A 14,395-nucleotide genomic window follows, 5' to 3' on the forward strand; every position below is an offset into this window, starting at 1 on the left:
GAAATTTGTTAACATCGAGTATAGATTTAAGTGTCAGGAAGTCATTTCTGAAAGTATTTGTGTGTAGTTTAGCCATGTAAGGAAGTGAAACATGGACGATAAATAGTTTGGACAAGAGGAGAATAGAAGCTTTCGAAATGTGGTGCTACAGAAGAATGCTGAAGATTAGATGGGTAGATCACATAACTAATGAAGAAGTATTGAATAGGATTGGGGAGAAGTTTGTGGCACAACTTGCCCAGAAAAAGGGACCGGTTGGTAGGACATGTTCTGAGGCATCAAGGGATCACCAATTTAGTATTGGAGGGCAGCGTGGAGGGTAAAAATCGTAGAGGGAGACCAAGAGATGAATACACTAAGCAGATTCAGAAGAATGTAGGTGGCAGTAGGTACTGGGAGATGAAGAAACTTGCACAGGATAGAGTATCATGGAGAGCTGCATCATCAGGTGATCGCCCACAAAAGTCGCTTTAGTCATCACAGAGAACCTTCCAGAAATATTAAAATTCTGTGCAACACCTTTAGTCGAACCAGAGTTCTAATCTCCTGCAGCAAAAAGTGCTATCTGAATGGCTGATATCATGGCACATCTCCCCTATTATCAAATTTACACAATGCAGTGAACGAATTAATAATTTTTTTTCAGAAAATAACGGCGATAACGGTTATATACAAGAATTCCCTTTGTAGATATTAGACAAAAATAATAAAGATAATGCTATTAACTTTTATCGAAGCCACCTCAGTAATACAGAAATTTTAGAAACAGCTGAGATAGAAGAAATTACTTAAAGATGAAAATTTAGAAACAATGGAACAGTAAATAACTATCACAGCAAAAGCGCAACAAAACATGCCTGCTGGAGTGCACAAGTTAAATGAATACATAGAGAACACTGCAGCAAGATCAACAGTATCATCTACCAAAAAAAAAACAGTAAATGGTGCCCACACTGGTTAAGCTTAGCAGTCATGACGATATGACATAATTATTCGTATTTTTCTGCTATCAATTTATTTCTACATGGATTTGAACAGTATACACTTAATACAATGGGATAGTCTTGTACTAGATGGATGACAATCTCTTCATAACAGTGATGTATCTGAAACTGGCAGTTGGTAAGTGGCAGCATTTGTTGCCCACTGGCACGTCCGAAGTCTATTCTGTTAGAGCTGAAAAATTTTGAGTTTTTTAATTCAGATATCTTATTAAGGACATTACCCTAATTTTTCTGTATTATGCAAGAATATTTATGTTCCCGCCATGGTATCCATTCTTTTACTTTCTGGTTTTGCACAAAATTTCAAAACTGCCTTCGATTTTCGAACTGTGGACACTGTCTGTAATTTATGCTGCTACGACTTATTTATTACATTTCTTCAGTATGTAGCAGTCTGTTTGTTTCTTATATCAAGTTCTGAAATTTGTGACTGTCTGGCTTATTTGTAGCATTGGTTGCATGCAATTTAGTAAATGCTATATACTATGTAGCAGTCTATATGATTCTTACATCAAGTTCTGAAATTTCTGAGTGTCTGGCTTATTTGTCGCATTAGCTGCATGCAATTTGGTAAATGCTATATACTATTATGTGTCTTGCGGTTTCATGTTGTGAACTAGCTTTCTGCTTAGGATGCATGGAGGAATATGACTCAAGACAGCAATCATCAAAGGAAGCTTGATAATTAATGAATGAGAAGCAAGCTGCCAACGAATAAATACATAGATAAGAACAGTAACATCCATAAATTTTTATTACCAGTTCTAAATGCAGCAGACATCACATTAATTCAGACTGAAACAGCACTGCTAAATCAGGGCACGAAGCCTAGATTAAATCCAAATAGCAATCACAACAATACAAAATATACCAGATGCTTACTAATATATCTACATTTCTTGCAAAACTTAATAAATCTGAACAAAGAGTGCTTAGTCACAGTGGAAGACTACTGTATGGTAGACCTCAACTTTTCAAACTGTTCCATTTGCATCACTAAAATACGGTAACTAAGCATGAACCTTTGTTGCTCATTGTCCCAAATGCATTACCAAGCAGGGTGACTGCATTTTCCGAAATGAACCCGAGTGTCGTTGAAATTCAAACGCCAGCATTAAAGTAATATTATTTCATTTCACTGCTTTGATTTCAAAGTTCAGATAAAGTATTGATAGCTGGCTACAATAACCAAACAGAACTATATTTAGATTGCACAAGCACAAATTAAGCGTGCGAGTTTTGTTGTGATATTTCAGCATACATGTGACTGCAACTCAGCTTCGTACATACTAAATTTTACTAATGTTAATTGTTCAAAATCATTTAATTCAAGTTCAAAGCTAAATCTCTTACTTCTAAATCATGTAGATTCAAGTTGCTTTTGAGATGATTGTGGAGGTAGCCCAAGACTAACCTTATTTTGTTTAATTTCGTATTGCTTCAGAAACAAAGTTCACTATTAATTTCAGTCACTAAATTAACTTGCAATTTTTCGGTTTTGTTAATTCTTTTGCTAAATCAAGTCAACCTTCAGTTGCCACGCTTTTAGTGAATTAACCTTTCTTTTTCAGTTATTGTAGTAGTTGTCCATATGAATGGCGACCGTAATTTTTTCCCAATCACAAATATCTAATTAACGCCAGTTAATTGTTAACATAACTACAGCACATTTACTTTTTTTATTAACTTTACCCATTTTCAAAATTAATTTCCACTGATTTCATTTGCATTTTTCCTTTCATTTAGATGCAACCCTTCCTCCCTCTTGACTGAGAGATTAACTTTGGTGACGATTGCTTTTTCCAAATTTCCATTAGGTACACGATGTTTAATTTTTCACTGCCATTAAGGTCGATAAGTGAGGGGGAGGTTACACATTCTTGTGAAAAATGGTGGAATTTTCATTCACACGCTGTACAAATCATTAGTCTTCACTATACAGACCCGAGAGCAGCATTTACTAATGTCATAAACAGTGAACGGTGAGATCATTCTCTTCATCAAGCAGTTGGGCTACATAGCATACTGGATGAGAAAACATTTCTTTTTCTACTGCAGCTGGGCAGTTCGATTATCCAGCATACAAGTATGTTGTCTGACATCTTGCAAAGTATAATTGCACATATAAGACTGCAAGCTCGAAATTTAAAACTGTATTAACACTGTTGTTAGATTAGGAAGTGTGGAAATTATTCTGAAATGCATAGTGGAACATAAGAGCCTTATAAATCAGCAGGGATAATTGAAATTAATTTTAACAGAACAGAAGCATGTATTCAGAAACTAAGGTGTCTAGCATTCGAAATAATTGAGACACTAGTAGAAAAAATAAAAACTAGATTCCAGTACTGTAGTGAAACAGATTTTATAGAACTAGTAAATGAGCACAAGTTCTCAGAATATAGTAAGCCAGACAATTTCCCGTTACATGAAGTTCAAAAACTACTTAAAACACATCCGTTCTTTGAAAGTAAAAAGCCTAAAGGGCAGTTCACGTATATTTACATCACCGACGATAAACATCTACAGCCTCATGACCTTCTCAAATCCGTTATAAACAATGGATTAAAAAATGTATTCTCTGAATGTGTAAAAATACTGCGGTTTGCTCTTACAATTGTAGCAACCATAGATTCTCGTGAAAGACGCAGGAGGACATTAGAATGCGTTAAAATCTACTTTTGCAACACAAAGTCAAATGCCAGACTGTCAAACTTGGCGATATTGGCTACAGAGAAATCTTTAGCGAAAAGGGAGGAATTCATATCTCGTATTATCAATGTTTACTCCCAGGAAAAGGACAGGAGAACAGAACTGATTTATAAAAAAATTTAACATTTAGTTACTATGTGTTACATGTATAGCTGTTTAAAATTTTTTGTATTTATTAACATCAATTTGTGTAGCAGCTTCATTCTTAGCACAAATATGTAAATAAGGTACTTATGCAGGATTTTTATTAAACAGGCTTTTGTTTTAAGGTTTCTTTCCTTTTTTCGAAATTCGCAATTCTCAACCTACTCTACAAAAGAACCACGCTTCGCCACTGCAAGAGTGTACCTGTAGATGACAAAGTTGAAATAATAAGAAAGAATACAACTAAAAGCAAGGCAATGAGCAGACCACAAATAATAGAGTAACAGACATACTTAATTTAGTACACTGACACTGCTACATCTCTTTCAATAACAAAATTTATAAAGTAGACCAAGGGCCTGATAGCTGAAATAGTTATCAGTTATATAGAAAATAAATATTGCGCTGATAGATAGCATTACAAATAAATTAAATTCTATAAGAGGTATATGGATGACAACCTCAGTCTAATTGTTGGCATATTTGATGGAGTAAAAACTCTTTTTAATAAATACAATAGCATGCATGAAAATATCTGTTTTACCCTTGAGCCTGAAGAGAATCACACCATAACTTTTCTTGACATCAAAATATCAAAACAGTGCAAGTATATTTCAACGTTCACAGAAAAGCTACTAGTACAGATACGACTATATCAATGGCTTGTATGCAGCCCACTTTTCACAACAAAGCTGCATATAGCTAAATGCCACATATGGCCACTTTAACATGCAGAACTCCTACAAGAAATTCAAACTATGAAAAGTATCACTGTAAAAAATGGAAATGTTCCTTCAGTTATTAATATAGTTTCATAACATGTAGAAAACAAACTGAACAAGCAAGAAAAAAGTATACTTAAAACTGAGAGCACCCCAGGTGTTAAACATGTACAAATGCCATATCTTGATCTAATGACATGTGTATTAGATATGTTATTCAAAAACACAGGTATAAAAATCAGCTAGAGTATCATTAACGACCAAATTAGTGTGCTTATTCACAGTATAAAACCACCATACGCAGAGCAAAACGTGTCTACCACTTGGAAAATTACGTGCAGTTAGTATAACCAATATTACATGGGGCAGAAAGGCAAAAAATTCAGAACTCGACTTAAAGAACATATAGGGGACCTCAAACTGGAGAAAAGCAACCAATGAGCAGTAGCAACATAAATTACAAGCACTTTTCACCTTTTGAAAATCGAAGTTAACGTTTAAATTTTGCTCGCAATCAGAAACTCAAGAACAGAAATGTCGTAAAATACATGGAAATATTCATTCATAATACAAAAACTCAGATAGTGTTATTAACAAGATAACTGAACTGAAAAAGTCAAAATTTTTCAGTAGGCTTAAGCCATTACAAACACAACCAATTTAATACAGTCCAGTATGAAACAAGCAGCTACCAGTAAACCACTCCCATTTTCACAAATATCGCTGTAAAGATGAGATAATTGATAGCCATGAACATTCTATAACGCTTTCATGTTGTATTAAGTGTAAACTGTTTCCATCTTTGTAGAAGATGTATTACTGTTGTCTAATATTTTTGAAGGGGGATTCTTGCACATATCTGTCATCATGACTGCTTTCTTTTAAAAAAAAGACAGTATATAATTCATCTAATGTAAGTTATAATTTGATGATAGAGAAGATGTGGCACGATGTCATCCATTTAGACAATACAGGAATCGACTGAGACCCTGGTTTGACTGGAGGATTTGTACACAGTTTTAAATTTTCTGGAAGGTTCTCTATGTTGATAAATGTGGCTGATGTGTGTGCTTGTCTTCCTTCATTCTATATTAATTCATTAATTACTACTGTATATAAAACTTAATTTTAACAAATTATTTTTCTACAAAATATAAATTTCAGGATGTTTCTTTTAATCAGTACTATTTATTCATGTAGCCTCACTGCCAGTGTTTGTTATGTTTGTTAAAATGAAGTTCAGATAAACTCTACTAACAGTAAGGAGGATGGGAAAACTCCTTAGATACTCACCAAATCTATTCATTCATAGCGAACGAGCCTTTTATTCATCTAATTCTGCCCCATTAGCGAACATTCCACATATTAGTATAAGATGGAGATGTTTCATGGTTTGGAGTCATATGGATCACGATTTCCTGAGTGATGGTATGTTCTAGTGTTCACAAGTAACGTGAGAGGTTCTTTTGCCACAAAATATATTGAAGATTTACTTACTCACCTTTTTTTTAGTGCTAGAAACAATTGTCATATATATGCTCATTGGATGCCATTTAATCATCTACAATCCTAGAAAATGAAAAAAATATCATTGGCATCGACTGCACTTCTTGAAAGCATTACACATACCTCACTGGATAATCTTCTAGAAACCCTAAAAGTTATATAAATATTGTATGTAGTTATTGAAAGCATTCCTTAGATCACTTTCAGTATTTTAGTTTCTCTAAAAGTGTATCGACAACTTTTACTCTAGCCCGAAACGCAACAATGACATTTTAGTTCCATCATACATCCTTATTATTTGCATCACCAATCAGTTGAAGTTTCATGGAGTAAAGAGCATAGGTATCAGCATTGGTTTCATGCTCAGTCATCTTTTTAAATGACATGCAATGATGCAGTACACCTCACAGTATACAATTCCTTTCAAATTATCAACACAGATTGCTTTATCTATTAAGAGTATTTGTAAACTTCTGAATGAATAAAAGAAATAATAACAGCTGTAGTAGCTCTTTTTTAATAGTATCCACTTCTTCATTTTCCATTGTGTCTTCCAATTTGGTTCTTACAGACATTAAAATTATTCATGCTTCTCAACATTTCATTGTACTGCCTGTAGGGTTCAGAGCCCTTTTTCATGTTACTAAACACTTCCTACAGAAACACAGATCTTTGTGTCTTGGTGTTTCAAAAACTATTTCCGTTATATATAGTTATTATTACAGTTCCAGGAAAGTCTAGCTTTTCTTAAGATGTGTCAATGTGTAACACTGACTCAATGTTTCTCTTTATTATGAAGATATTCTAGTTAGTAATTTCTGAGACTTCATAGTGATTGTATAGTAAGTTTTTCCTTCATATCATGAGCATTATTATTATGGATATGTTGTAAAACCAATTAGAAAAATGTTATGGTACTCTATAATAACTTATAATGTCAAGACTGCGACTAATTATTAAAATCATTCACATCAGCACTAGATTTAAAAGTTTGGAGCGAAAGCACTGAAGCCTTCAAACAAATGTTGAATTCAATATCTTGACTTTTATAATATAAAAATTTTTCGTTTGTCATAACTTTCTTAGCTCACTAAGGAGAGTACTGACGAAAGGAGGGGCTACATATTGAACGATGAATTACTCTTGCGGATGAGTAAAGGAACTCCGTTGTACAGTAAAAAAATGCATTCATCACAGTTTTCAGCTGTTATACATTTTTAACAAGGACACTGATGTAAACATGGCTTTAAAGGTGTGCTACAAGAATGAAAACATACATCAGGAAAAGTCATGGGATAATGTCAAACTGTAGCTTGTCACTGACCATTCATCCATGACAAAACATGTAGCAGAATGTAATAGGAAATTCGAAACAAATGAATGATATTGACTACATTGCTGACATTAAGCCAAAGCATAACAAGTTAAACATGAGAAATTCTGGCCAAAAAGAAAAGTTACTTTGTGTGACTGCAGTTCAAAGTCAAGAATATCTCGGTATTTATAAAAAAGAAATAAAGTTCTACAGATTATACACTATGTACTCAAAAGTATCCGGACACCTGGCTGAAAATGACTTACAAGATCGTGACGCCCTCCATCCGCAATGCTGGAATTCAGTATGGAGATGGCCAACTCATAGCCGTGATAACAGCTTCCACTCTAGAAGGCATACGTTCAGTGAGGTTCTGGAAGGTTTCTTGGAGAATGACAGACCGTTCTCCATGGAGTGCTGCACTTAGGAGACGTATCGATATCGGTCGGTGAGGCCTGGCACAAAGTCGGCGTTCCAAAACATCCCAAATGTTTTCTATAGGATTCATGTCAGAACTCTGTGCCGGCCAGCCCATTACAGGGATGTTACTGTTGTGTAACCACTCCGCCACAGGCCGTGCATTGTGAATAGGTGCTCGATTGTGTTAAAAGATGCAATCGCCATCCTCGAATTTCTCTTCAACAGACGCTAGAAGGTGCTTAAAATATCAATGTAGGCCTGTGCTGTGATAGTGTCACGCAAAACAATAAGGGGTGCAAACCCCCTCCATGAAAAGAAACGACCACACCATAACATCACGGTCTCCGAATTTTACAGTTGGCACTACACACGCTGGCAGTTGACGTTCTCCGGCCATTCGTCGTAAGAACACCCTGCCATCAGATCTCCACACTGTGTACCGTGATTCGTCACTCCACGCAACGTTTTTCCACTGTTCACTCGTTCAGTGTTTACGCTCCTTACACGAAGCGAGCGTCGTTTGGTATTTGGCGGTGTGAGGTGTGGTTTATGAGCAGCCAGCGACCATGAAATCCAAGTTTTCTCACCTCCTGCCTAACTGTCATAGTACTTGCAGTGAATCCTGATGCAGTTTGGGATTCCCGTATGTTGGTCTGGATAGATGTCTGTCTATTACACATTACGACCCTCTCAACTGTCAGTGGTCTGTGTCAGTCAACAAACGAGGTCGGCCTGTACGTTTTTGTGCTGTACGTGTCCCTTTATACTTCCACTGAACTATCAAATCGTGATGTTCAGGAGTGTGGAAATCTCGAGTACAGACGTATGACGCAAGTGACACTCAATCACATGACCACGTTCGAAGTTCGTGAGTTCCGCGCAGCACCACATTTCTGCTCTCTCACCGGTATGGAGTACCTGGCGGTAGGTGGCAGCACAATGGGCCTAATATGAAAAACGTATATTTTTGGGGGTGTCCGGATACTTTTGATCATATAGTGTATATTAATGTAAAAGAAAAAATCCAATGTTGTTGGACAGAAGAAAAGAAGACAGACGCATCACACAAAAATGAAATATAAATTTCGTGTCATGTTTCGTCCTTATGAATTACAACTAGAGACTTGGACACGTAACTGTCTGCGTGACACTAGGGTACCCCTGTCGCCAGCAAAGTCCGTGATACAAAATGTGTGAGGCCAGTCTGGACGTCAACTGTGACTCCAGTGCCATTCGTCAGCATGTAAAGGACCACTTACAACAGCTGTGAGCCATGTTGCCTCGGAAGAAGATACACTTTTGTCACCCTTTCCAATCCGTGCATGGATCCAGGCCACAGGGGGTCCTACGTCACGCAGATAAGAAGGATCGTAATGCTCTTTGAAAATTTGACCCCATTTTGTAATCTCTGAAATAACTTTACATAGGCTCTCAACCCTTCAACTTTCAATTTTTCTCCTCCCTTTCCAGGTGCTTCACTTTTTTGTCATGTACTGTACTGTATGTTTAAATTGTCATGATTCAGTGTCAATCAGAATTTTTTTAATGGACATCATATTCGCCGTTGACTGTTACAGTTTCGGCCTTTGAGCCTTGTCAAGTCGTACTGCAAGAGATTCTGCTTTAACCTACTGCAATTTCGGCCTTTGGGCGATTGTCAAGTGTACTGCAAAAGATTTTGCTTCAGCTTGTCTGGCATGCGCTGAAGTCAAATCTTTTGCAGTATCAGCTGAAAATGAGCCAAAGGCCGGAATTGCAATAATGAAATGAACAATTTCTACAGCCAATGGAGAATATGATGATCAATAAAAATGCTATATGCTTGTTACTTTTTAAATACAGAATCACGAAATGATCAACATGTACATTTTTTATGCAAAATATATATGTATAATGTAGCATAGAATTTATAGAACAGTACTTGAAAGACATCTGCTCAGTCCACGCGATTTACACATTATTTCGATCGATATAGGAGGAAAGGAAGAAAGGAAGACATCAAAAGCATTTCAGAGGTATGCTGCTAGATTTTTCCCTCCCTCTGAGGAGTGAAAGACTCTCATTATAGTGCAAATGTTTGCTTACAGGTTCCACAACTGCGAAGGAGCCATGCAGTTCCTTATTTGGTGTAAGGCCTTCTACAGCGTCTAGTAATTTAGTTTCGGCACTGTAAAAGTGGGGATGCGACGCTGCTATTGGGAAATCTGAAAATGAAGACAGTAATTTCATTATTATTCCTTGTTATCAACCACAATAAGTGAACTGTAGTAATAAGGTAACTTGAAAACTACAATTGTAGAAACACATAATTACTGTTTACGGAATCGAGCCGCATTTGTTGAGAACGAATAGCTTTCTCTGCAGGAAGCAGAGGCTGCGTTTATCAAATCTCACTCGCTACAATGAAATGTTAAATCTACATACACAGGGTGAACTACAATTCCCGCACTCAGATGAAACAGTATAAAAACTTCTCTTACAAAAATTCGTCCCTTGATTATTACCAGTAGAAAATGTACGTAAAAGGAAGGTCATTGGCAACAGTGGAATCACGTGCATGACGAGTGTCTTCAGACAATGCAATGTGGCTGTGACACCCGAGTTAGTGCAGCGTGTGGGGTTTTTGCGTTTGAATCTTCCAGTTCACGAATTCGACGATGGATGTAGGTGCGTTTTTTATTGTGTAAGTTTGATATGTGCCATAATGCTGCGGTATACTGATGTACACTGTTTCTTGAGTATTACATAACCTGACACTTTGTCTTTTTGTTTTAAACCGTGAACAACACTATTACTGATGAGAAATGTCTGTAATGTCTATGAAGAGTCATAATTACTTAGAAATAACACGACAGAAATAATTCCAAAACTTACTAATGTGGAGACGTTAAATTTACTGCAAGCTGTAATATTTTAAACTGAGTGTGCACACATATCAGGAATTCCATTACGATGAGTGATGTCTGTACACGCGATAACATCAGTTGCCCTTGTATATGTGCATGTTCGGGTTAGCATAGCTCGAGGTGTACTACCTGCATCCCCACCCCCTACTCCCCCACCCCTATCCCCACCCAACCTGTCCTATTGCCCGATGCTTCAGTATGCGCAGCACTGCTGCTGAGCAATGCCTGCAGAAGGTCTTGGGCAGAAATGCCTGTCTATGAGTTGTGATATGAAAACAGCTATACATGTACCACTTGAAAGCCAAATTGTGCGAGAAATAGAGTGAAATTACGGTTTAAACACATTGAAGATTGTATAGGCATTGTACTTATTACTTTAAATCGTATCACATAGCACATATTAACCAATAAAAGCCTCTTGCAAATATGATAAATACCAAAATCAAAAAGTAAGTAGCTTTTTAAAAGAGTAAATACTTTTCCGTAATTTGCGTACGTTCTTAAAATCAGTAAGTACCTTGTAGCACACACTCCCTAATGTATTACGAGGCCTTGAAGCGAAATTACTGCACGGCACAAATTACAAGATGAAACATTCACACCAAATTAATTCAGATACGTGCCCTTGCCAATTTTTAACACTAAATCAGTATCGTTTTACGCAGTTTAATTTTTGTGACATCATATCTACTGAAATATGAGTCATACGGAGATACAATATTGTACGTACATTCAGCGGCGTAGGTATACAATATTGTACCTACATTCAGCGGCGTAGGTGAATGCTGTGTGCGTACTGTGTTGCGAATGCCGTCAGTAGTAAAGAAGTGATAAACTGAATCATCATGCATGATGAGTCAGTTTTCCGTGCGTCTCAATGCTTACGACGGTATATATCCTGAATACAGTATATGTCGTACAATGATATTCAGAAGAATGGAAAGTAAAAATGAGGATGTGTTTGATGACGATCATTTAGGCTTTAAGGTTACGGAGCACAAGAAGGCAGTGATGACTTTGTGCTTGATAATGACAGCAAGACTAAAGGTAAGTCAAGACAGGTCCACGAATTTGTCGACCTCGAAAAAGCGTTCGACATTGTCAAATGGTGTTCAAAATTCTGAGGAAAACAGGGGTAAGCTAAATGACGGATGGGTAACATTCAACACGTACAAGAGCCAAGAGGGAATAATAAGACTAGAAGACCATGAACGATGTGCTCAGATTAAACAGGGTGTACGACAGGGATGTGTTCTTTCGCCCCTGCTATTCAATCTACACACCGCAGAAGTAATGATGGTTCAAAAATGGTTCAAATGGCTCTGAGCACTATGGGACTTAACAGCAGTGGTCATCAGTCCCCTAGAACTTAGAACTACTTAAACCTTACTAACCTAAGGACATCACACGCATCCATGCCCGAGGCAGGATTCGAACCTGCGACCGTAGCAGTCGCACGGTTCCGGACTGCGCGCCTAGAACTGCGAGACCACCGCGGCCGGCTGTAATGATGGAGATCAAAAGTTAAAGAGTGGTGTCAAAATTCGAGATGAAAGGATAGCAATGATACAATTCACAGAAGACATTGCTATTCTCAGTGGAAATAACAGGATCCGCGAAGTAGAATGAACAGCCTAATGGGTATAGAATATGGATTGGGAGTGAATCTAATAAAGACGGAAAGAATGAGAAACAGCAGAAATAAGAACAGCGCGAAACTTAGCGTCTTGAGTGGTGACTACGAAGTACCTCGAGTTAACGAATTCTCCTGCCTAGGCAGCAAAACAACCAATGACAGAGGAGAAAGTCGGACATCAAAAGCAAGCTATCACTGGCAAAAAGGTCATTCCTGGCCAGGAGGAGTCTAGTAGTATCAAATACAGGCTTTAATTTGAGGTAGAAATTTCTGAGGATGTACGTTTGGAGCACAGCATTGTTTAGTAGTGAAAGATGGACTGTGGGTAAATCGGAACACACGTGAAAGGACACATTTGAGATGTGACGCTACATACGAATGTTGAAAATTCGGTGGACTGATAAGGCACGGAATGAGGAGCTTCTGTGCAGAATCGGCAAGGAAAAGGATATCTGGAAACCATTGAAAAGAAGAAAGGACAGGACGATAAGACGTCTATTAAGAAATCAGTGAACAACTTCCATAATACTATAGGAAGCTATAGAGAATGAGAACGGTAGAGGGAGAATATACGGAGCACATAATTGGGGATGTAGGTTGTAAGTGCTACTCTGCGATTAAGTGGTTGGCTCAGCACAAGAATTCGTGGCGGGCCGCGTCAAACCAGTCAGAAGACGACTCAAAAAATGTATGATTTTGCAGGTGTACAGTTAGTAGTACAGAAGTAATCAATTAAAACGTCATACCTGATGCGACGCTTTTTATTGCCTAAACAGCGAACACGTAGTAAGCAGCAAATCGTTTTTTATTTGATCATTTTGTGGGGGCTGTCAGCGAGAGACAAATACTTACAGGTCTGAAATCACATGTAAAATTTGTTGCAAGCCAGTAAATGCTCTCATTCTCAAGTGTTGTATGAGTAAAATAGGGTTACGCGAGCATTGTGGCTTACATTTCCTTTTGACACCCACGGCTTTGGTATGCAGGTGGTTTCGATCCCAACTGCTATTATTTTCACACAGTAAGTGTTATGTGTACAAAGTTTGGTTGAAATTGGTCCAGTGGCTTCGGAGGAGCTGCGGAGCATATGTAGGTATGTAAATACATACACTTTTACAATATGTATGGATATTTTTTTTTTATCTTGTGATCCGATTTTCATGAAATAAACTCTATACGGCGCCCCAAGCTATGCTCGAGTTACGTGTAAAAACCCTATCAAAATCCGTCGAGTAGTTTTGGAGTTTAGCAAGTTCAAAAAAAAAAAAAAAAAAGAAAAGAAACAGACAGACAGTGTCAGTGACACCAAGTATTTCTCAAAACATACGTTGTCTTCAGAACAGATGCTCAGAGCGCCTTCCCACGCCTCCATTTAGCGAGTCGCTGGAATATGGTTCTGTGATACCTTCGCACTCATAGTTATAAGAGCAACACGAAGTGCACGCTAACAATTCGCTGTCTGTGTAAAAGCGTGCGTCGTAGTGGGCCTTGTCCCTACGCACATTATAGCTATTGTTTTTGGGAGCATTGCCAAATCCGGAGTCATAGAACTGAACTTTAAAGTTGCAGCGCATTCCATGACAAATTCAAATGGTTCAAATGGCTCTGAGCACTATGGGACTTAACTGCTGTGGTCATCAGTCTCCTAGAACTTAGAACTACTTAAACCTGACTAACCTAAGGACATCAAACACATCCATGCCCGACGCTGGATTCGAACCTGCGATCGTAGCGGTCGCGCGGTTCCAGACTGTAGCACCTAGAACCGTTCGGCCACCCCGAACGACGACAAAGTCAACGATGTGAAGATTTTCAAAACACTTTTGGAGTGGTCGGTAATAAATGTTTCACAAAACAGACATGAACCACAATACTGTCAGCCATGATGTCAAGTAGTAGTCTGCTCTGCGTGTGATTCACGAGTAACCGAAATACAGTTTTGTTCTGCTTTAACCAAACTACCAGTGTCACTCCTAAGAAGCCTAAGAGTCGAATTACGCCGTTTCACTGGCGGCAAAGCACAAGATTTT

At 37.7% G+C, this 14,395-nt stretch overlaps 1 protein-coding gene across 1 annotated transcript in view; it reads right to left on the reverse strand.

Moving 5' to 3' along the window:
- LOC124545076 (scavenger receptor class B member 1-like) overlaps positions 1–14,395 on the reverse strand; it is a 354,103-nt gene that overhangs the window by 11,288 nt on the left and 328,420 nt on the right. The window contains exon 8 of the mRNA XM_047123885.1: positions 9,909–10,027. Within this exon, the coding sequence (XP_046979841.1) occupies positions 9,909–10,027 (119 nt within the window). The remainder of the gene's footprint in view (positions 1–9,908; positions 10,028–14,395) is intronic.

This window comes from Schistocerca americana, chromosome 8, assembly GCF_021461395.2.
Source record: "Schistocerca americana isolate TAMUIC-IGC-003095 chromosome 8, iqSchAmer2.1, whole genome shotgun sequence".
NCBI classification, from domain to species: domain Eukaryota; kingdom Metazoa; phylum Arthropoda; class Insecta; order Orthoptera; family Acrididae; genus Schistocerca; species Schistocerca americana.